Genomic DNA, 24,551 nt, shown 5'->3' on the forward strand with positions numbered 1-24,551 from the left:
CAGGTCAAAATAACACACATCACCGTAATCCATTATAGGGAAGATCAAGGCTTGTACTAGCATAGTCTTAGTCGCTGATGGTAAGAAATTCTTGAGGCGATGCAGAGCACGAAGAATTCCAGAGGTTCTTTGTCCATCGTAAGATATTTGAGCTTTCCAGTCGAGTGTGGAGTCTATGTAAAGGCCTAGGTTCTTAACCACGGAACTTAGGGGAATCACTGTACCATTATAAAATATTGATGAGAGTGATATAGTAGTTATGCGTTGAACCATACGAGGACTACCCACAATAATGGCTTGGCATTTCGCTGGATTCACGGTTAAGCCAAACTTAGTTGACCAACTACATAATAATATGTAGTCCAGATCCCTATTTAACTGGTTTATTGCCTGAGAAATATATAAATGTAAATGCCACCATCGATCTAGAGACTTGTCTTTGTATAGTGTACTAATTCACCTACATTAAATTTTAACGCAGGTTTAAATTGTTTTTCCTTAATTGTGGAAGTCATTCCTGAACATTATTCAAATATATTTTTTGCTAGGTTTGTGGACGAACTCATGGCCAACCTGGTGTTAAGTGGTTACCGGGACCCATATATATATATCAACAACTTAAATGCCGCCAACCATCTTGAGATTTCAGTTTTAAGTTTAATTAAACAGTTAACAGTATAATGGCTGCCCAAAACTTCAAATCGAAAAGCATTACTGCTTTAAGGCATAAATAGGTAAATTTGTGGCACTACCCAAGTATTTCACAAAAAAATTGATACGACTATCGAGTGATACGCTCGATACGAATATATTTTTAGACCACGACAAAGGCAAGTTAAACAAAGCTTACTCTTTAGCTGTAAATAATGGTATCTTATAAAATAAAACTGTCATCAAAATGTTTTGTTAAGTTTTTTCGTTAATAGGGATCCCTGTGAAATATTCAAATTGTAATATAATTTGCAACATTGTTGAATAAGTCTGTTGAAACGCTACATTTTAACCTATGTCCCTTTGCATTTCAATTAATGCTAAAGAAATGTTTAAAAAAAGTTTAAGAACATGGAACATAAAAACGATTTTTATTTGACGTTTTGAATTATTTTGCTTGAGCAGGGTCGATTCATTTGCATTTTATTTTAGTTTATAGATATGGATTTCAATACTACAGGAGCGATGAGAAGTCCGTTCTCGCCCCGGGTAAGACAGTCCATTTCAGGGCGAAGGCCTGGCGGCCTATCTTCCTTGAAAAAAAGCCAAAGGTGTGTTTCTTAACCTATACCTGTTATGTTTTATATAAATTATTGTCTTTCTCTTTATTTACGGCTTTTATTACAGTAAATTTATGCAGTCACAAAGCGAACAAACTGGCGATGTGATCTATAAAACTCCATCGATGACACTAGAAACGTACGGGGCACCTATGCCAGTGATGGTCACAGAGGCTCTTGCGTTCGGTTAGTTACCGATCAACACAACGTCCTATTAATTACAATATCTGAAAACCATGAGCATTTTTCATTCCAGACATTTCGAAAAAAATCGTAGTAGGGTAGACAAAAAATCATTCATCAGTCATTTGGCTTATTTGTATCAAAACCTAAAATTTGGACCTGCTGTAGCATGATTGCTTAGATTAAATACTGTAATTCGTTTTAAATTCAAAGCAAGTGGAGACATCTCAGTGCGCCTCTCGACCTGTGGCTGGTGTTGGGTAGTGTCTGGTCGTCGCATCCTGGCTTGGGAGCAATCTCCAATAGATACTGATGAAGATCCAGCCAATGTGACTGGCATATCAGCTGCTCGAGAGCTCACATTACCTCAAACAGATTTAGCTCACAAGGCTGATTTAGTTGTACTGTTTTATGGAAATGACTCTCAGGTAATCAGAAAAAATTGCTAAACATATGTATAACTATAAAAAACTGAATTTTAGAATTTATTTATTTATAAGAGAAAAAGACATGAAAAATACATTTGGAGCCTTTGCTCCAAATGTAAAGGGAAGCATTAGTCTTAAATTTGTGGAGTCTCCTGAGATATTTACCTTCACTATAAAGTTTTAAATGCCTTTTCAACAGTCACAAACTGAAGAATTATTGAAACCACATTTATGGTTTAACCCCATTAGCATAAGAAACAAAAAATTTAACTATATAAGCTATTAAGAAAAAAACTATACCAAAAATATTGTTATAGATGCCATCCTGTATTGGAGTTTCACCTGAGGGTGTGATTCGCTACTGGCCCTCAGTAGGACAAGAAGAGGTTTATGTAGATGTAACATGTGAACTAGCAGGTCAAGAGTGTGAGAAACTAGGAGATTACACCAGCTCTGGCCTCATACTGGCTACTACGACTTGTACCGTGGTGCTATTGACTCCTACTGTTCTTGGTTAGTCATCTTGTTTATTTTGTTGTTGTATTTAATAACGTTTTTGTTTGGCATATTTATCTAACTTTTAATTAAAGCTGTAATTTAGTATATGTATAGTTGATCTGAAATATAAAATATGAATCTGTCATCAGCAGCAAGTACTGCCATTTTAGTTTTAACATATGTTCACGTCATAAAACTGGTTATTAAATAATACATTATATTATATATTAGATGGAAGAGCAACAGTGACTTGCTGCACTTTACGTCCACCGAGTGGTTGGCTAGGAGGTATAGGACGACGTGTATCACTGTTGTTCTTTGGATCTATGCCTGCACACACAGATACGGTGAGTATACAATATAATGTATGATCCCAATGAATCTACAACCCATTTCCAAATTTTTACTTACATATTACATGGTGAGTACCTACCACCAATAATAGTTAGCTTGGTAAGCGTATCTTATTGTGTCCTTTGTCAATTAGGCCATAAGGCCACAATTTATTACAATTTAGACAAAACTTTGGGTTTGAAATTGTCTTCTACTAATAACAAATCTGAACAGATCTTTGATTGATGCTCAATAATGTAGACCTTACTTATTTTATATAATTTGGTAAATGTTATAATTTGACTTGTAGCAATATACATACATGTTCCTAATAATCTAATAATGGTTATCCCTGAGTTTTTTGCTGATTCTTCTTAGTAGTGAAATCATATTCCCATTGTGTGGTAGAGTTGTGATCATTTGAAAATACCTGAGAAAGCCTACTAAATTGTAAATGTGAAAGTCAGTTTGTCACACTTTTGTCTTAATGACTCAACCATTCATCAGTTTTTACATACACGTTTCCAAGGTTGGGTAAGGATATAGGGGTTTCTTCTACATTAAATTGAGTTAAGTTGCTGCTTTTACCTTCTGATACGTGATATTTTTGCAAACCCTGTACAATCCTGCACCCTGTACATGACTGGGTGGGTATTATACTACGATCCTGTATGTTTCTGCAACACAGCACATGCATCACATGCATTCTTGATTGAATGAAGGTGGCTGGCACCTGGTGTTGACTTAGACTACAATTTTAATGTAACCATCTTTGTATTTTAAAGTATCTATCATTATGCAAGTAAATTATTACATGTGATTTGTGTAGATTTTATCCAGTGAACCAAATAAATTATGTTGTATTAACGGCTTCGATATCATAAGGCATGACTGAATTGCGACCAAAATTGATGGAAGCACGATGTTGGTACTCACCCGTCGGGCTGAACGTTTTGTGGTGACGGTGAGAAGTAGGAGCGAACTGGTGTTGTTTGTCGCAGCGGCTGGTGGGTGCGGTGTGGGCGGGGGACTGCGTGTGGCTGGTGGCTCGCGGGCCAACGCTGCAGGTGTGGCGCCCTCCCGCGCTGCTGCACCACCACTCGCTGCGGGGCCCGCTGGCGCTCGCCGCGCGCCCGCATCTGCAGCCTCACGGTACGCACCGCGCGCACACACGCTACTGCCACTAACCCTGTATGTGTCATAATGTTATGTAAATGTACACATCAGGTGACTTGAACAGCTTGGAGATAATGGCTCTGGATGTGCAGGCCAGTGGGAACGATGGCTTCTTGCTACTAATCGCAGCAGTTAATGTAACGAGGTCACCGGAAATGAGATATGCTATTGGTAAGAATCTTATTATTACTATTTTTATGACTTTTAGACAAAACTGTCCCTCCTCCATGAATTAGCGTTTTATTATTATAGGGCATGTCTGCGCCCTTTTCCCAAACCAAGCATAAATATTTGTTGTTTTGTTATTGTTGCACTATTGTGCACAACTTCTATCTATACACCACTACCAAGAGATAAGTTAATGTTCAGAACAGAAAAATATTTTAACTATGCATGAATTTGTGGTTTAAGCTCACATCAACGTAGAAGATCCATCGTCTCCTCGTGTAAGTTCATTTGTTCCTGTCCGGAATTTTCCTCAGGAAGCGGATGAGCCTCCGCGGCTTTTGCCCTTCGGAAACAAAGCGTTATTGTATACATCCAAATACATCGCTTTGATTTCACGTAAGTGCTGGTTTTTATTGCTATGATGGGTGGACGAGTTCACAGCACGTCAATACCCACCTTGAGTCATGAATTTCTCAGTCTCCGTTTTTAAAGTACAACGGCTGCACCGCCCTTTAAACCGAAATGCATTACTGCTTCACGGCAGAAATAGGCAGGGTGGTGGTACCTACCCGTGCGGACTCACAAGACGTCCTGCCACCAGTATTAACACATGAAGTCAGCGTCGGAACGTTACTTCGATAAGGCTATGACGCATAGCCTTATCGTTGCCGCTGCTGACTTTTCCCGAATCCTGATCACGCAGGAGCAAGTCACCGTCGTCGCCCTAGACACGTCCTTACGGATCCATCAGATCCAATAACTCTTGCATTAGATACCTTCAGCTCTAACACTAGGAGCAGGCTCAGGAACCCCGGTAACCGTACTCGTCGAACTCGACAAAGAGGTCGACGTGCAACCTAACCCGTGCATCAGTCCGCTGAGTTTCTCCCCTGATCTTCTCAGCGGGTCGCGATACCGATCCGGTAGTAGATTCATTCGCGAAGCAGCTGCTCTTGAATTGTTAGGTCTCCTTCGGAGGCGATCAGGTAGCTGTTAGCAAATCCCACTCTTTCTGGCTGAGCCTGTGCTCGCCCACCTGTCCTGGTGAAACTGGAAATGCCTCCGGGCCACCAGTAAACTTTCAATCATAAAAAAAACCCACCAGTAATTACGCATATTATAATTTTTGGTTGTTAGATTTTGATTACACAACGTTATTCCTTCACCTTGAGATTATTCATGAACATTTGTTAGGTATGTATTTCATTAGAGTATTTGCTGGATTCGAACACCGGCACAGTCGCATCACTCGATACGAATGCACCGGGCGTCTTAACTTTCAGGCCACGATTACTTCAAAATAAAACTGTATTATAATCAAAACTTTGGTATGTTATGTATAGTAAGTAAGAATGTCGCTAATGCAGTGAAATATTCATTTTTCGTTTACTATTACGACTAGCCATAATATTTTTTTCTAAAAAAATTAAAAATGTGGTCTAAGCACTAACATTTTCTGCTACAGTAGCAGCCACGACGGACGCTGAAGTTGTGGAGGCGGCCAGTGGAGACCGCGTGCTCAGCGCCGCGCGCTCCCCGCACGGACCCGCGCTGTTCACCGCCGCGCACGGCCTGCTCGCACTGCGTCTGCACTCGCACGCCGCGTCAGTATACACACGCCCCCGCACGGACCCGCGCTGTTTACCGCCGCGCACGGCCTGCTCGCACTGCGTCTGCACTCGCACGCCGCGTCAGTATACACACGCCCCCGCACGGACCCGCGCTGTTCACCGCCGCGCACGGCCTGCTCGCACTGCGTCTGCACTCGCACGCCGCGTCAGTATACACACGCCCCCGCACGGACCCGCGCTGTTCACCGCCGCGCACGGCCTGCTCGCACTGCGTCTGCACTCGCACGCCGCGTCAGTATACACACGCCCCCGCACGGACCCGCGCTGTTCACCGCCGCGCACGGCCTGCTCGCACTGCGTCTGCACTCGCACGCCGCGTCAGTATACACACGCCCCCGCACGGACCCGCGCTGTTCACCGCCGCGCACGGCCTGCTCGCACTGCGTCTGCACTCGCACGCCGCGTCAGTATACACACGCCCCCGCACGGACCCGCGCTGTTCACCGCCGCGCACGGCCTGCTCGCACTGCGTCTGCACTCGCACGCCGCGTCAGTATACACACGCCCCCGCACGGACCCGCGCTGTTCACCGCCGCGCACGGCCTGCTCGCACTGCGTCTGCACTCGCACGCCGCGTCAGTATACACACGCCCCCGCACGGACCCGCGCTGTTCACCGCCGCGCACGGCCTGCTCGCACTGCGTCTGCACTCGCACGCCGCGTCAGTATACACACGCCCCCGCACGGACCCGCGCTGTTTACCGCCGCGCACGGCCTGCTCGCACTGCGTCTGCACTCGCACGCCGCGTCAGTATACACACGCCCCCGCACGGACCCGCGCTGTTCACCGCCGCGCACGGCCTGCTCGCACTGCGTCTGCACTCGCACGCCGCGTCAGTATACACACGCCCCCGCACGGACCCGCGCTGTTCACCGCCGCGCACGGCCTGCTCGCACTGCGTCTGCACTCGCACGCCGCGTCAGTATACACACGCCCCCGCACGGACCCGCGCTGTTCACCGCCGCGCACGGCCTGCTCGCACTGCGTCTGCACTCGCACGCCGCGTCAGTATACACACGCCCCCGCACGGACCCGCGCTGTTCACCGCCGCGCACGGCCTGCTCGCACTGCGTCTGCACTCGCACGCCGCGTCAGTATACACACGCCCCCGCACGGACCCGCGCTGTTCACCGCCGCGCACGGCCTGCTCGCACTGCGTCTGCACTCGCACGCCGCGTCAGTATACACACGCCCCCGCACGGACCCGCGCTGTTCACCGCCGCGCACGGCCTGCTCGCACTGCGTCTGCACTCGCACGCCGCGTCAGTATACACACGCCCCCGCACGGACCCGCGCTGTTCACCGCCGCGCACGGCCTGCTCGCACTGCGTCTGCACTCGCACGCCGCGTCAGTATACACACGCCCCCGCACGGACCCGCGCTGTTCACCGCCGCGCACGGCCTGCTCGCACTGCGTCTGCACTCGCACGCCGCGTCAGTATACACACGCCCCCGCACGGACCCGCGCTGTTCACCGCCGCGCACGGCCTGCTCGCACTGCGTCTGCACTCGCACGCCGCGTCAGTATACACACGCCCCCGCACGGACCCGCGCTGTTCACCGCCGCGCACGGCCTGCTCGCACTGCGTCTGCACTCGCACGCCGCGTCAGTATACACACGCCCCCGCACGGACCCGCGCTGTTCACCGCCGCGCACGGCCTGCTCGCACTGCGTCTGCACTCGCACGCCGCGTCAGTATACACACGCCCCCGCACGGACCCGCGCTGTTCACCGCCGCGCACGGCCTGCTCGCACTGCGTCTGCACTCGCACGCCGCGTCAGTATACACACGCCCCCGCACGGACCCGCGCTGTTCACCGCCGCGCACGGCCTGCTCGCACTGCGTCTGCACTCGCACGCCGCGTCAGTATACACACGCCCCCGCACGGACCCGCGCTGTTCACCGCCGCGCACGGCCTGCTCGCACTGCGTCTGCACTCGCACGCCGCGTCAGTATACACACGCCCCCGCACGGACCCGCGCTGTTCACCGCCGCGCACGGCCTGCTCGCACTGCGTCTGCACTCGCACGCCGCGTCAGTATACACACGCCCCCGCACGGACCCGCGCTGTTCACCGCCGCGCACGGCCTGCTCGCACTGCGTCTGCACTCGCACGCCGCGTCAGTATACACACGCCCCCGCACGGACCCGCGCTGTTCACCGCCGCGCACGGCCTGCTCGCACTGCGTCTGCACTCGCACGCCGCGTCAGTATACACACGCCCCCGCACGGACCCGCGCTGTTCACCGCCGCGCACGGCCTGCTCGCACTGCGTCTGCACTCGCACGCCGCGTCAGTATACACACGCCCCCGCACGGACCCGCGCTGTTCACCGCCGCGCACGGCCTGCTCGCACTGCGTCTGCACTCGCACGCCGCGTCAGTATACACACGCCCCCGCACGGACCCGCGCTGTTCACCGCCGCGCACGGCCTGCTCGCACTGCGTCTGCACTCGCACGCCGCGTCAGTATACACACGCCCCCGCACGGACCCGCGCTGTTCACCGCCGCGCACGGCCTGCTCGCACTGCGTCTGCACTCGCACGCCGCGTCAGTATACACACGCCCCCGCACGGACCCGCGCTGTTCACCGCCGCGCACGGCCTGCTCGCACTGCGTCTGCACTCGCACGCCGCGTCAGTATACACACGCCCCCGCACGGACCCGCGCTGTTCACCGCCGCGCACGGCCTGCTCGCACTGCGTCTGCACTCGCACGCCGCGTCAGTATACACACGCCCCCGCACGGACCCGCGCTGTTCACCGCCGCGCACGGCCTGCTCGCACTGCGTCTGCACTCGCACGCCGCGTCAGTATACACACGCCCCCGCACGGACCCGCGCTGTTCACCGCCGCGCACGGCCTGCTCGCACTGCGTCTGCACTCGCACGCCGCGTCAGTATACACACGCCCCCGCACGGACCCGCGCTGTTCACCGCCGCGCACGGCCTGCTCGCACTGCGTCTGCACTCGCACGCCGCGTCAGTATACACACGCCCCCGCACGGACCCGCGCTGTTCACCGCCGCGCACGGCCTGCTCGCACTGCGTCTGCACTCGCACGCCGCGTCAGTATACACACGCCCCCGCACGGACCCGCGCTGTTCACCGCCGCGCACGGCCTGCTCGCACTGCGTCTGCACTCGCACGCCGCGTCAGTATACACACGCCCCCGCACGGACCCGCGCTGTTCACCGCCGCGCACGGCCTGCTCGCACTGCGTCTGCACTCGCACGCCGCGTCAGTATACACACGCCCCCGCACGGACCCGCGCTGTTCACCGCCGCGCACGGCCTGCTCGCACTGCGTCTGCACTCGCACGCCGCGTCAGTATACACACGCCCCCGCACGGACCCGCGCTGTTCACCGCCGCGCACGGCCTGCTCGCACTGCGTCTGCACTCGCACGCCGCGTCAGTATACACACGCACACACGCCCCCGCACGGACCCGCGCTGTTCACCGCCGCGCACGGCCTGCTCGCACTGCGTCTGCACTCGCACGCCGCGTCAGTATACACACGCCCCCGCACGGACCCGCGCTGTTCACCGCCGCGCACGGCCTGCTCGCACTGCGTCTGCACTCGCACGCCGCGTCAGTATACACACGCCCCCGCACGGACCCGCGCTGTTCACCGCCGCGCACGGCCTGCTCGCACTGCGTCTGCACTCGCACGCCGCGTCAGTATACACACGCCCCCGCACGGACCCGCGCTGTTTACCGCCGCGCACGGCCTGCTCGCACTGCGTCTGCACTCGCACGCCGCGTCAGTATACACACGCCCCCGCACGGACCCGCGCTGTTCACCGCCGCGCACGGCCTGCTCGCACTGCGTCTGCACTCGCACGCCGCGTCAGTATACACACGCCCCCGCACGGACCCGCGCTGTTCACCGCCGCGCACGGCCTGCTCGCACTGCGTCTGCACTCGCACGCCGCGTCAGTATACACACGCCCCCGCACGGACCCGCGCTGTTCACCGCCGCGCACGGCCTGCTCGCACTGCGTCTGCACTCGCACGCCGCGTCAGTATACACACGCCCCCGCACGGACCCGCGCTGTTCACCGCCGCGCACGGCCTGCTCGCACTGCGTCTGCACTCGCACGCCGCGTCAGTATACACACGCCCCCGCACGGACCCGCGCTGTTCACCGCCGCGCACGGCCTGCTCGCACTGCGTCTGCACTCGCACGCCGCGTCAGTATACACACGCCCCCGCACGGACCCGCGCTGTTCACCGCCGCGCACGGCCTGCTCGCACTGCGTCTGCACTCGCACGCCGCGTCAGTATACACACGCCCCCGCACGGACCCGCGCTGTTCACCGCCGCGCACGGCCTGCTCGCACTGCGTCTGCACTCGCACGCCGCGTCAGTATACACACGCCCCCGCACGGACCCGCGCTGTTCACCGCCGCGCACGGCCTGCTCGCACTGCGTCTGCACTCGCACGCCGCGTCAGTATACACACGCCCCCGCACGGACCCGCGCTGTTCACCGCCGCGCACGGCCTGCTCGCACTGCGTCTGCACTCGCACGCCGCGTCAGTATACACACGCCCCCGCACGGACCCGCGCTGTTCACCGCCGCGCACGGCCTGCTCGCACTGCGTCTGCACTCGCACGCCGCGTCAGTATACACACGCCCCCGCACGGACCCGCGCTGTTCACCGCCGCGCACGGCCTGCTCGCACTGCGTCTGCACTCGCACGCCGCGTCAGTATACACACGCCCCCGCACGGACCCGCGCTGTTCACCGCCGCGCACGGCCTGCTCGCACTGCGTCTGCACTCGCACGCCGCGTCAGTATACACACGCCCCCGCACGGACCCGCGCTGTTCACCGCCGCGCACGGCCTGCTCGCACTGCGTCTGCACTCGCACGCCGCGTCAGTATACACACGCCCCCGCACGGACCCGCGCTGTTCACCGCCGCGCACGGCCTGCTCGCACTGCGTCTGCACTCGCACGCCGCGTCAGTATACACACGCCCCCGCACGGACCCGCGCTGTTCACCGCCGCGCACGGCCTGCTCGCACTGCGTCTGCACTCGCACGCCGCGTCAGTATACACACGCCCCCGCACGGACCCGCGCTGTTCACCGCCGCGCACGGCCTGCTCGCACTGCGTCTGCACTCGCACGCCGCGTCAGTATACACACGCCCCCGCACGGACCCGCGCTGTTCACCGCCGCGCACGGCCTGCTCGCACTGCGTCTGCACTCGCACGCCGCGTCAGTATACACACGCCCCCGCACGGACCCGCGCTGTTCACCGCCGCGCACGGCCTGCTCGCACTGCGTCTGCACTCGCACGCCGCGTCAGTATACACACGCCCCCGCACGGACCCGCGCTGTTCACCGCCGCGCACGGCCTGCTCGCACTGCGTCTGCACTCGCACGCCGCGTCAGTATACACACGCCCCCGCACGGACCCGCGCTGTTCACCGCCGCGCACGGCCTGCTCGCACTGCGTCTGCACTCGCACGCCGCGTCAGTATACACACGCCCCCGCACGGACCCGCGCTGTTCACCGCCGCGCACGGCCTGCTCGCACTGCGTCTGCACTCGCACGCCGCGTCAGTATACACACGCCCCCGCACGGACCCGCGCTGTTCACCGCCGCGCACGGCCTGCTCGCACTGCGTCTGCACTCGCACGCCGCGTCAGTATACACACGCCCCCGCACGGACCCGCGCTGTTCACCGCCGCGCACGGCCTGCTCGCACTGCGTCTGCACTCGCACGCCGCGTCAGTATACACACGCCCCCGCACGGACCCGCGCTGTTCACCGCCGCGCACGGCCTGCTCGCACTGCGTCTGCACTCGCACGCCGCGTCAGTATACACACGCCCCCGCACGGACCCGCGCTGTTCACCGCCGCGCACGGCCTGCTCGCACTGCGTCTGCACTCGCACGCCGCGTCAGTATACACACGCCCCCGCACGGACCCGCGCTGTTCACCGCCGCGCACGGCCTGCTCGCACTGCGTCTGCACTCGCACGCCGCGTCAGTATACACACGCCCCCGCACGGACCCGCGCTGTTCACCGCCGCGCACGGCCTGCTCGCACTGCGTCTGCACTCGCACGCCGCGTCAGTATACACACGCCCCCGCACGGACCCGCGCTGTTCACCGCCGCGCACGGCCTGCTCGCACTGCGTCTGCACTCGCACGCCGCGTCAGTATACACACGCCCCCGCACGGACCCGCGCTGTTCACCGCCGCGCACGGCCTGCTCGCACTGCGTCTGCACTCGCACGCCGCGTCAGTATACACACGCCCCCGCACGGACCCGCGCTGTTCACCGCCGCGCACGGCCTGCTCGCACTGCGTCTGCACTCGCACGCCGCGTCAGTATACACACGCCCCCGCACGGACCCGCGCTGTTCACCGCCGCGCACGGCCTGCTCGCACTGCGTCTGCACTCGCACGCCGCGTCAGTATACACACGCCCCCGCACGGACCCGCGCTGTTCACCGCCGCGCACGGCCTGCTCGCACTGCGTCTGCACTCGCACGCCGCGTCAGTATACACACGCCCCCGCACGGACCCGCGCTGTTCACCGCCGCGCACGGCCTGCTCGCACTGCGTCTGCACTCGCACGCCGCGTCAGTATACACACGCCCCCGCACGGACCCGCGCTGTTCACCGCCGCGCACGGCCTGCTCGCACTGCGTCTGCACTCGCACGCCGCGTCAGTATACACACGCCCCCGCACGGACCCGCGCTGTTCACCGCCGCGCACGGCCTGCTCGCACTGCGTCTGCACTCGCACGCCGCGTCAGTATACACACGCCCCCGCACGGACCCGCGCTGTTCACCGCCGCGCACGGCCTGCTCGCACTGCGTCTGCACTCGCACGCCGCGTCAGTATACACACGCCCCCGCACGGACCCGCGCTGTTCACCGCCGCGCACGGCCTGCTCGCACTGCGTCTGCACTCGCACGCCGCGTCAGTATACACACGCCCCCGCACGGACCCGCGCTGTTCACCGCCGCGCACGGCCTGCTCGCACTGCGTCTGCACTCGCACGCCGCGTCAGTATACACACGCCCCCGCACGGACCCGCGCTGTTCACCGCCGCGCACGGCCTGCTCGCACTGCGTCTGCACTCGCACGCCGCGTCAGTATACACACGCCCCCGCACGGACCCGCGCTGTTCACCGCCGCGCACGGCCTGCTCGCACTGCGTCTGCACTCGCACGCCGCGTCAGTATACACACGCCCCCGCACGGACCCGCGCTGTTCACCGCCGCGCACGGCCTGCTCGCACTGCGTCTGCACTCGCACGCCGCGTCAGTATACACACGCCCCCGCACGGACCCGCGCTGTTCACCGCCGCGCACGGCCTGCTCGCACTGCGTCTGCACTCGCACGCCGCGTCAGTATACACACGCCCCCGCACGGACCCGCGCTGTTCACCGCCGCGCACGGCCTGCTCGCACTGCGTCTGCACTCGCACGCCGCGTCAGTATACACACGCCCCCGCACGGACCCGCGCTGTTCACCGCCGCGCACGGCCTGCTCGCACTGCGTCTGCACTCGCACGCCGCGTCAGTATACACACGCCCCCGCACGGACCCGCGCTGTTCACCGCCGCGCACGGCCTGCTCGCACTGCGTCTGCACTCGCACGCCGCGTCAGTATACACACGCCCCCGCACGGACCCGCGCTGTTCACCGCCGCGCACGGCCTGCTCGCACTGCGTCTGCACTCGCACGCCGCGTCAGTATACACACGCCCCCGCACGGACCCGCGCTGTTCACCGCCGCGCACGGCCTGCTCGCACTGCGTCTGCACTCGCACGCCGCGTCAGTATACACACGCCCCCGCACGGACCCGCGCTGTTCACCGCCGCGCACGGCCTGCTCGCACTGCGTCTGCACTCGCACGCCGCGTCAGTATACACACGCCCCCGCACGGACCCGCGCTGTTCACCGCCGCGCACGGCCTGCTCGCACTGCGTCTGCACTCGCACGCCGCGTCAGTATACACACGCACACACGCCCCCGCACGGACCCGCGCTGTTCACCGCCGCGCACGGCCTGCTCGCACTGCGTCTGCACTCGCACGCCGCGTCAGTATACACACGCCCCCGCACGGACCCGCGCTGTTCACCGCCGCGCACGGCCTGCTCGCACTGCGTCTGCACTCGCACGCCGCGTCAGTATACACACGCACACACGCCCCCGCACGGACCCGCGCTGTTCACCGCCGCGCACGGCCTGCTCGCACTGCGTCTGCACTCGCACGCCGCGTCAGTATACACACGCCCCCGCACGGACCCGCGCTGTTCACCGCCGCGCACGGCCTGCTCGCACTGCGTCTGCACTCGCACGCCGCGTCAGTATACACACGCCCCCGCACGGACCCGCGCTGTTCACCGCCGCGCACGGCCTGCTCGCACTGCGTCTGCACTCGCACGCCGCGTCAGTATACACACGCCCCCGCACGGACCCGCGCTGTTCACCGCCGCGCACGGCCTGCTCGCACTGCGTCTGCACTCGCACGCCGCGTCAGTATACACACGCCCCCGCACGGACCCGCGCTGTTCACCGCCGCGCACGGCCTGCTCGCACTGCGTCTGCACTCGCACGCCGCGTCAGTATACACACGCCCCCGCACGGACCCGCGCTGTTCACCGCCGCGCACGGCCTGCTCGCACTGCGTCTGCACTCGCACGCCGCGTCAGTATACACACGCCCCCGCACGGACCCGCGCTGTTCACCGCCGCGCACGGCCTGCTCGCACTGCGTCTGCACTCGCACGCCGCGTCAGTATACACACGCACACACGCCCCCGCACGGACCCGCGCTGTTCACCGCCGCGCACGGCCTGCTCGCACTGCGTCTGCACTCGCACGCCGCGTCAGTATACACACGCCCCCGCACGGACCCGCGCTGTTCACCGCCGCGCACGGCCTGCTCGCACTGCGTCTGCACTCGCACGCCGCGTCAGTATACACACGCACACACGCCCCCGCACGGACCCGCGCTGTTCACCGCCGCGCACGGCCTGCTCGCACTGCGTCTGCACTCGCACGCCGCGTCAGTATACACACGCACACACGCCCCCGCACGGACCCGCGCTGTTCACCGCCGCGCACGGCCTGCTCGCACTGCGTCTGCACTCGCACGCCGCGTCAGTATACACACGCCCCCGCACGGACCCGCGCTGTTCACCGCCGCGCACGGCCTGCTCGCACTGCGTCTGCACTCGCACGCCGCGTCAGTATACACACGCCCCCGCACGGACCCGCGCTGTTCACCGCCGCGCACGGCCTGCTCGCACTGCGTCTGCACTCGCACGCCGCGTCAGTATACACACGCCCCCGCACGGACCCGCGCTGTTCACCGCCGCGCACGGCCTGCTCGCACTGCGTCTGCACTCGCACGCCGCGTCAGTATACACACGCCCCCGCACGGACCCGCGCTGTTCACCGCCGCGCACGGCCTGCTCGCACTGCGTCTGCACTCGCACGCCGCGTCAGTATACACACGCCCCCGCACGGACCCGCGCTGTTCACCGCCGCGCACGGCCTGCTCGCACTGCGTCTGCACTCGCACGCCGCGTCAGTATACACACGCCCCCGCACGGACCCGCGCTGTTCACCGCCGCGCACGGCCTGCTCGCACTGCGTCTGCACTCGCACGCCGCGTCAGTATACACACGCCCCCGCACGGACCCGCGCTGTTCACCGCCGCGCACGGCCTGCTCGCACTGCGTCTGCACTCGCACGCCGCGTCAGTATACACACGCCCCCGCACGGACCCGCGCTGTTCACCGCCGCGCACGGCCTGCTCGCACTGCGTCTGCACTCGCACGCCGCGTCAGTATACACACGCCCCCGCACGGACCCGCGCTGTTCACCGCCGCGCACGGCCTGCTCGCACTGCGTCTGCACTCGCACGCCGCGTCAGTATACACACGCCCCCGCACGGACCCGCGCTGTTCACCGCCGCGCACGGCCTGCTCGCACTGCGTCTGCACTCGCACGCCGCGTCAGTATACACACGCCCCCGCACGGACCCGCGCTGTTCACCGCCGCGCACGGCCTGCTCGCACTGCGTCTGCACTCGCACGCCGCGTCAGTATACACACGCCCCCGCACGGACCCGCGCTGTTCACCGCCGCGCACGGCCTGCTCGCACTGCGTCTGCACTCGCACGCCGCGTCAGTATACACACGCCCCCGCACGGACCCGCGCTGTTCACCGCCGCGCACGGCCTGCTCGCACTGCGTCTTACAATTTGCACCACGATGTCAACTGTATAATCGTAACTAAGTGTGAGCTTCTGTCCGCAGAGCTGCATGTGACAGTCCGATCGGCTCCTCGAGTCAAGCTGACATGTATGAAGGAAATTTATCGCTGTACGAAATTGATCCTTGCGAGGTGAGCATCTACTCTTACTTTTGTTTATTTATTTATTTATTTAATACAAGGAGAACCAACAGCCAACTAACAAAGTATAATAATATAACAAATAATAGAAACAAAAAGCCAATTAAAGGTTCTCACCAATATAAATCAGTTTAGTATCATATGGAAATATACGGGGGTAGGGGGGACCACACGAATATGAGGTGCGCTGATAAGTTGTTCAGGGAGAAATGTTCATCGAACCGTGATCACCGCCGGTGTGATGTAACGTTGGTATGCACTGCACACTGCGGCCGAGCCTGCCCGCGCCGCGCTCTCTCAATGTACTCAAGTGACTGGTTGGTACCGCACAGATGAGCGCGGTGGTGACGGACGCGTGCGGGAAACTGAAGACGGCCTTCCTGTTCCACCTGCGGCGGGACTTCACCTCGTGCCGCGAGCTGCTGGACGAGCTGTTCCCGCCGCCCGGCCAGCACGCGCCGCAGGAGCTCGACGTGGACGCGCCCCTGGACCGCACCGTGCTCGCCGTGGCCACCGAGACGCTGGACGACATGCCCGCGGGGGATCCTAGGTACGCCCTCCTTCCGTTGTCGATGTGCAACATGGTTACATTACCTTTCGTGAGCAAGGGTATGGCGGAGCGCACGAGAACCGACTTAGTGCCTTATTGAAGTGTACAGGTACCGGGGACATTCGGAACGTTGTTTCTTGAAAATGACACATATTCTTAGGAAATGTTTTCATTGTGACGTCGTTGCCCACATCCCTAAAGTCACAAAATGTCCGTTGAGTGGAGCGGGCGGGCTAACGCCGCGCGTGCCCGCAGGTGGAAGCGCTCGAGCGGACAGCCCACCCACATCCCGCTGGGCAGCTCCACGGCGCTGCAGATAGAAGCCCAGCTCCTGGACAAGCAGAGAGCGCTGGCACTCTTCTTCGACTTCCTGAGAGCGACCGGCCTGTGGCAGAGGTTGGGCCTCGTCACTGTAGGTATGTGGACGTCGCCTTCTGTCGTTAGGGCCAAGGTGGAACGCAGGGGAACCTCAAGGGAAAATCTACTGCACTAACATGTAAATTAACTTATATGTTGTTAAAAATATATGGTTACAAAAATTTGAAATTAAATTCGTAAACGTTTCTTATGATCGTTAATTAATTATTTGGTAAATATATATAAGGTAATTTCCAATATGTTTGTGATTAGAACGATACAGTCAGTCAAACACAATTGAGTTTCTCTGTAATAAAAGTTTTATTGTTCATTATATTAGGTACATGAAATAAGAGTGTGTATTTACTCACTACGTTACAAAAACCTACATACCTGTAATAAAAGAAACGACATTTAATGTTATTATTAACAATGTCAGTTCCTGAATCACAATTAAGTAGTATTTTAAACTTTAAATATTAATTTATTAACAATCACGAGTCTCATGCGTTTTAGGTTATCTTTTCCATAGTTAATTAAATTCATTGATTTATCATGTCACTGTCACTGTGCATTCGGTGATGATTAATGCGCGGGAAATTGAATTAAAGAAAATTATATTTTTTCGTTACATATATATTTTGTAAACTAGTTGATATGACGTGCGTCGCGTGGGCTGTTGTGAGTGTGTATATGCGCGTGTTGCAGAGGACGAGGGCGTGGCCAGCACCACGAGCGCGCTGTGCCAGGCCTGGGAGCGCGTGCGCGGCGCCGCGGCCCTGCGCCGCCTGCAGCGGGGGACCCACGCCGCCTTCATAGACTCCATTATATGTGAGGTGAGGCCGCCCTGCGCCCCCCCCCCCAACCCCCCGCGCCCCCTCGCGCCGCCCCACTGAGCCGCACTGTGTCCGCAGGCGGTGCGCGGCTGGCAACACCGCGAGGAGGAGAGCGTGCACGCGGCGCTGTCCAGTGGCGCGCTGTCCCCGACGGACGCGTGCTACCGTCGCGTGTCCCGCCTGCCAGCCGTGCTGCTGATGCTCACCCGGCCCGTGCCGTCCGACCGCCCGGCGGCGCTTGCCGTGCTTAGTGTGGGTACTCCGACCCTCCCCCCCACAAATTATACACTATGTTCAAAACATGATATTCTTTAATTTAAACTTAAAATCTCTAACTCGCTAAAATACTAAACTTAATTTAAACTAAATAAAATACTCTAATTTTTTATGTTTTTAGTGTGATAATGTTGTGTGTAGTTTTAGTGTTTAGTTTAATGCTTTAGTGTTTGGTTCCCTTTTTTTACTCAGCGCTACAGCTACAGTAATTAATTAGTCAAGGGACGTGTCTCGCACAGGGCGTGCTATCGGAGATGCTGAAGGCTCGCAAGTCGTGGCAGAACGTGTCGCCGCCCCCGCTGGGCTCCTCGGCGCTGCTCACCCCCGCGCTGCACCTCATCAGGAAGAGTCTCACGTGAGTACCTACCCTCCGCGACCCTCTCCCGTACACTCGAGTATCGTTTTATATTGTTTTTGCTTAAATATAAGAGTAATGAGAAACGGTTAGTTAAACATATTTGTTTTCTGTTAATAAAAATAAGTGTCGTATAAAAGCATTTAAGTTTAAATTAATCGCATAGCTTTGGGCTCTATGCAATGTAACTTCTGCAGTGAATTCGAGAACAAGGGGGGCGATGCGACGCTGCGCGCGCAGGTGTGCGAGGCGGCCGCGGGGCTGGCCGACGTGCTGCTGGCCGGCGCGCAGGCCTCCCCCGCCTACCCCGCGCTGCGCACCGACCTCATCCGCCCCTTCGGTGAGTGCAGCCCCGCCCCCGCCCGACCCCCCGCCCCCACCCCGCCCCCATCCGCGCTCACCGTGTGTGCTCGCCGGCAGTGGAGCAGGGGGAGCCGGAGCGCGCGGCGGCCCTGGCGGAGAAGTACCAGGAGTTCTCCGTGCTGGTGGAGCTGTGCGTGTCGGGCGGCGACACGGCGCGCCTGTGCGACTACGTGGACCGGTACAGCGACCGCGTAAGTGTGCATCAGCCCGCTCACTTTCTCGCCGGATCTGTTCATCGGGTCCCGATCCAGTAGTAGATTCATTTACGAAGCAGCTGCTCTCGAGCTGTTAGGTTTCCTTTGGAGGCGCTCGGGCAACTGTTAGCTAATCCCATCCCTTCTGACTGATCTTTTGCTTCTTTATTAAAAAAAAACTCACTCTTTTTGCGAATGTCAAAAGTCAAATTTCTTTATGATCGAGCTGAGTCGGTAATTTTTGTTTTTATTTCGTGACGATATCCATCCATTGGTTAGAAAAGATTATCTGTTGAATCGATGTCTGTGTGTGCACTGTGCAGGGTATGGCGGAGGTCGCGTACGAGTGGATGTCGCGCAAGGGTGGCGCCGCCGCCGCCGCCCTCGTCAGAGGTAACCACATTCCTACTAGCTCGCGGTAATGTAGAGACAACTATCTATTATCTAGTGGATAATTGGCACTCCATGTCCCTCTGTACCGCTGTGGTGTCACAGATAGAACTTGTGCAAGATTTAACACTTCTCTGTCTTCACGCCGTGGACTGAAGTACATACTGTACGTGTGCAGGCGCTGGGGGCGGAGCCCGGCTGACGGCGTGGCTGCGGCGGGAGCGCCCCGACCTGCTGTCGCTGCACCAGCTGCACCGCGGGGACCACGCCGCCGCCGCGCAAACCTTCAGCAGCCTCGCGCACGCTGAGACCGACAACCTCGAGCGGATGACGGTGAGTGGCGCCGCCCTCACGTACAAGGAACCGATTGGTTTAACCGCAAACATTTTTAAGCTTACTTATCAGAAATATTTACCAATTAAAGCACTAGTAGTTGCTAAATGTTATGGGTGAGTGATGGTCACCGTCCAACACGACTCCGTGCCTACAGCTCAGGGTCACAGCCGGATAGATACAGGGTGGAGGACGACGCTTTAGTGGGAACATTGACCCACCCGTGTCACTGTGCCGTCTCACCCGGGTCTCGAACAGTTGAGGTATAGACCAGCAAATGTACATCGCAAGGTGCGTCAAGTCTGTGCCTCCCACGCCACGTGACCATGCCTGTCAAGAGTGAGACGATTGCGAAAACAGTACGGCAATGAACTGCGTACTCCGGTATGGGGTTGTGTGCAGACGCTGGCGTCCCTGAGCAAGCTGTGCATGCTGGTGTCGGACGCGCCGGAGGAGGCCCCGGCGTGGGACGCCGTGCAGCGCCGCCTGGCCCTCGCCGAGCAGCACCGCGCCCTGCCCCGTGACGTCATGCCCAGTGACGTCACGCCGCAGCGCGTCATGCAGCCCCACGAGCTCGTCGAGGTACGTGCGACATGTAATGTTGACACTACAACTAATATTCAAAATTAATAATAACAAAAAGTAATAAAAAAGCCAATAAATTAGCGTCTTAAGACACAGGTCGCGCCAGTAAAGAATGATATATTTGCAGGTGTACCTAAAAGCTGAGAACAAATCGTTGACTGAATACGACTACAAGAAGGCGCTGGACCTGACGGAGGGCGTGGAGGACCCCGAGCAGCGGCAGCGGCTGCGCCTGCGGGTGAGTGACCCCCCAACCCGCCCCGCCCCCCCCGGGCGTGTCGCTATGCGGCGCCTGACGCCCCGCTGTGTGCAGGTGTGGTGCGCCAGCGTGCTGCGCGACGACTGGGCCGCCTGCAAGCCGGACGACCCCGCCGCCGAGCTCATGCAGAGGACCTTCTTCAAGCTCATAGACCTCGTCAACGTCATGGGTGAGTTCGTACAAAAAGTATATCAAGGCGAAACGCGGCTCTAGTATCACCAACGTAGATCACATTAACAACCATGAAATAATCGAATTTAATCACATCTTTATTGCAAAAATAAGAGAAGCTGTTTGATATGTCCACACAGTGGGAGCGGTGCCAGCGGTCGCTATACTGTGTGCGTATTATAATCAGTTGACATCACGTGCACCTATTTGAGTTGAGAGATCTCGCTCGCTTACACCGGCCACACTATTGTGTTTGTTGCGTTTTCGTGTAACTTAGACTTCCGAAAACAATCCAAAGTTGTTGGGATTTTACGATAATCTTTACTCTTTTGTGCGTTAAACTTAGTTTGCAGACATAAGCCTTTGTGAGATAAAAATTATTCAAGTTATCACTTACATAACCTCGCCCTAGAAGATACAGATCGTTGATCGCGTGCCAGAGAGGGTTTAATGAAGGCGATATCAGGACAGCTCCTATTTAGCGGCGAAAAACAGTTCGCAATTTAGTTTGCGCATTCAGTTAATACGTTTATTTCCTGGTGGTACTGACTAGTGCTGCCGCGGACTTACTACCTTCAACTGAGTCTTAGAACTCAGACTGTCACGACGCGAGTTGCAACATTTACGTCGCTGATGTGTGTTGGCTTCGGTAACCACTTAACACCAGGTGGGCCGTGAGCTCGTTCATCCATTTCAACAATAAAAAATAAAATAAAAACCTCTTAGCATATTTTAATATGTGGCCAGCTTTTTAAATTATGAATCACATTACTGTACCTTCGTGAAACATTCAAGGATTGACAGAATAAGTTCGTTATCTTCAAGAGCTATTGTATTTAAACAGATTTTATTTAATTGGGAAGGTAGGTATTGTACTGTCGACTCGGTTATTCTAATAATTTTAAGCGGTAGGCAGCGGCTTGGCTCTGCCCCTGGCATTGCTAAAGTCCATGGGTGACGGTAACCACTCACCATCAGGTGGGCCGTGTGCTCGTCTGCATGCAAGAGCAATAAAATAATAATAATAATAGAACAGTGCACAGTATCGTTTGGTTGTTGGTACGGGCGCACAGGCGACGACCTGGACGTGCTGCTGCCCGAGCTCCCCGAGCTGCTGTCGGCGCCGGAGCTGGCCGCGCTGGCTGCGGACTCCAAGTTCCACTACCTCCTCAAGTACGGGTACGAGTGCCTCCACCAGCGCACCGCGGACCAGAGCCCTGATGACTCTGCTTGACCCGCTGGACCTCTGAACTGAGACGAACAAAACGGGTTTTGAATGTTCGTAAAGATTAGTTTATCCGCGTCGAACTCATACTCCGACAAATGCTCTCCATGCGAGCACTCAAGCTGATAAAATCTGGTTGTGTATGCAATTATAAAGTGCTTGTTGTTAACTAAAGAAACACGTACTGCGACAGGGTATTCCACTGCATTGTGTCAAATCAACACAACGCCTTTATTATTTTATAAAAATAGCAATAAAATTCAAATAAATATTATGATCGTCTGCGGCGCGACTTCAGTGCGCTCAAATACCCTAACGTAGGTTCAGGTCTTGCTCCAAAGTCGCTAGGTAAAGGCTTTGAACTTTTGAAACTTTACATTTTAATGATTATCCACATAGAAACAAAAGTACACAGAGAATTTGGAGCAAGCCTCTGGCAACATTATACAAGTTCTCGATTGGTACGCACATGGAACTTTGAAACCACTGGACTTTGTCTCGAAGTGGTTCAATTTAAGTGATAAGTGTTTGTGAACGCGTGCCGGCTCCACGCTGCATTCTAAAGCAAATAAATACTATTTGCAATTAATTGAGTTCTCACTACCAACCCTTTTTAAAAATCATTCCGAACAGTCAAAACCCGTTTTAGGAATAATCAAGGAACACATCAATACGTATTTCTTTGTTCAAAGTAGGTTATTTTGTGAGTTTTGTTTCCGTTGAACGCAGTTAATTCTAAGTGATATAGTCGGTAAGACGAGTGATGTCCGCGGGCGCCTGCCTCCGAACGGTCGCTGAATTACATTTAGTCTAAAATATTTTATTAACCGCTGTAGATATTGTTGAATGACGTCTCGTTGTCGCGGCTGTATGCGTGCGTGCGTGCGTGCGTGCGTGTGCGTGTGCGTACGTACGTGTGCGTGAGTGTCTCGAACTAAATTGTTTGATTTCATTATTTAAAAGACTAATAAATCGTATTGAAATTTCTAATGACATTATGTTAAAAATGGTTTTCGAACGACCTATTGTAATGAACATTAGACATAGTATTTAATTAATATAACGCTTTAGTAATGGGACACTTAATATTTGTAGCTCAGTACTTTAGGTGATGTGCCCTCATGTAGTGTGAATATTTGATGACACTCGCTTGTGTCGGTTCTAGGAAGAATCGGTTTTGTGAAGTTTTTGGAATTAATGTTTGTGTCAAATACATGTGTACCAGTGGAGCACCGCGCGGTTGGGACTATGAACTTGCTGATGTCCATGAGCCATTAATCCAGTGGACCAAGTCTTCGTATGCCGGTTGAGGCACAAGGAATAGCAACATTAGACGTTAGGTAGCTACTTGACTCTGATATAGACATTGTCAATTTTTAAAGCATGCGGGTAAGTATATATTTTCTAAAGCGTGCTGATTTATCGTTAATGTTCGCAGAACGGTAGACTCAAAAGTAAGCCATTATTTTAGATTCATTGTACTACTGATATTTAGTTTTATTAGAGACGGTAAGTAACTTGTAGACATAACTAATACAAAAACTTCACAAACATACTTTAGAAATAAGAAAAATAATCATAAGGAAACTAAACTCACCATTCGATGATGTTCAGTCAGACTGATTTAACTGTAAGCTATTGTATAAGCGGTGTTGCCACTCATCGTAAGAGACCTAACTGATAATTAAATAATGTAGAATCTCGCTTAAAAAAAACTGGCTGGATAGATTTAAATTTATTTTAGGTATCTAATTTTAAATGGCAACACTGAATTAAACTTTAAACTTAATTATTCTAAAGGTAACTGGACACGGGTTTTTGTTCAATTTTAAAGCACTATATTTTCACTACATAAGTAATTATCTTAGTAGACAATACTTGTTATATAATACAACCTAATAACATATTTTACTGTGGTAAATGTGATTTTTATTCCTAAAGTTCAGTTTTCAAATTAAATTGATGTTGAATTGATAATTTTAAAGCCATCAGTATATTTGGTGACTTATGACAATGTATTGTTTGACACAGCTGATCATTTTTTATGCCATTAAATTGTTCCTAGATTTAAGAATACGTAGTTTCTAGAAAAATAAGATTAAAAACAAAAAAATGTGATTGGATTCAGTCGTTTACTCTTCAAATATCGATTAACGCAGATATTTGTAATCGCCGATAACGTAGCGTACAAAGTTGTACGGACTATGTGCATTATTGAATTTAATTTCAATAAATAAAATTATATCAATAAAAAAAAGTTGTAAATAAAATTTTCTCAAACTCTTACATTTAGACTACTATAGTTGGCATAAATCTAGTAAATTGTGAAATGATTAATTAATAACAACCAAACCTGTTTTTTTTTTGTGATTTAACGTTTTAATTAAATAATAATGAAAATAAAAGGCGTTCTTTTATTACTCTTCCCGCCAGTTCTAAACGTTGTGTTGATGAAATGTTCCAGCAGTATCTACTCCAAACTCACATTGAAGTACTCGATGCGACGCGACGTTAGTAAAATTGTAGATAAAAAACCAAAACACAAACAAATTGTTTATTTAATGCTTAGAT

At 55.5% G+C, this 24,551-nt stretch overlaps 1 protein-coding gene across 3 annotated transcripts; it reads left to right on the plus strand.

Annotated features, from left to right (window-relative positions):
- Window positions 1-1,038: 1,038 nt before the first annotated feature.
- On the plus strand, window positions 1,039-24,385 carry LOC101742485 (nuclear pore complex protein Nup133). 3 transcript variants are annotated; one of them, XM_062676204.1, is made up of 23 exons: window positions 1,039-1,262; window positions 1,339-1,457; window positions 1,668-1,882; window positions 2,200-2,395; window positions 2,612-2,727; window positions 3,715-3,865; window positions 3,941-4,060; window positions 4,301-4,453; window positions 5,523-5,661; window positions 15,990-16,077; window positions 16,419-16,636; window positions 16,892-17,052; window positions 17,702-17,829; window positions 17,908-18,081; window positions 18,345-18,460; window positions 18,658-18,800; window positions 18,881-19,014; window positions 19,341-19,410; window positions 19,586-19,740; window positions 20,143-20,322; window positions 20,453-20,563; window positions 20,639-20,753; window positions 21,829-24,385. In XM_062676204.1, the coding sequence occupies exons 1-23, from the start codon at window positions 1,153-1,155 to the stop codon at window positions 21,987-21,989; spliced, it is 3,273 nt and encodes a 1,090-aa protein (XP_062532188.1). In that variant the 5' UTR covers window positions 1,039-1,152; the 3' UTR covers window positions 21,990-24,385. The 3 variants fall into 3 exon arrangements, with proteins under 3 accessions (XP_062532188.1, XP_062532189.1, XP_062532190.1); XM_062676205.1 differs by lacking the exon at window positions 17,908-18,081; XM_062676206.1 differs by lacking the exons at window positions 1,039-1,262; window positions 1,339-1,457; window positions 1,668-1,882 and having other exon boundaries at window positions 2,264-2,387; window positions 2,693-2,727.
- The last annotated feature ends 166 nt before the right edge of the window (window positions 24,386-24,551 follow it).

Source organism: Bombyx mori, chromosome 25 (genome assembly GCF_030269925.1).
Source record: "Bombyx mori chromosome 25, ASM3026992v2".
NCBI lineage: Eukaryota > Metazoa > Arthropoda > Insecta > Lepidoptera > Bombycidae > Bombyx > Bombyx mori.

Bases quoted from the DNA above. Each gene is read 5' to 3' on its own strand.
- LOC101742485 (XM_062676204.1), top strand. From the start codon at position 1,153: ATGGATTTCAATACTACAGGAGCGATGAGAAGTCCGTTCTCGCCCCGG. The intron at 2,396-2,611 runs GTTAGTCATCTT...ATTATATATTAG, and splicing joins ATTGACTCCTACTGTTCTTG to ATGGAAGAGCAACAGTGACT. The intron at 16,078-16,418 runs GTGAGCATCTAC...GGTACCGCACAG, and splicing joins ACGAAATTGATCCTTGCGAG to ATGAGCGCGGTGGTGACGGA.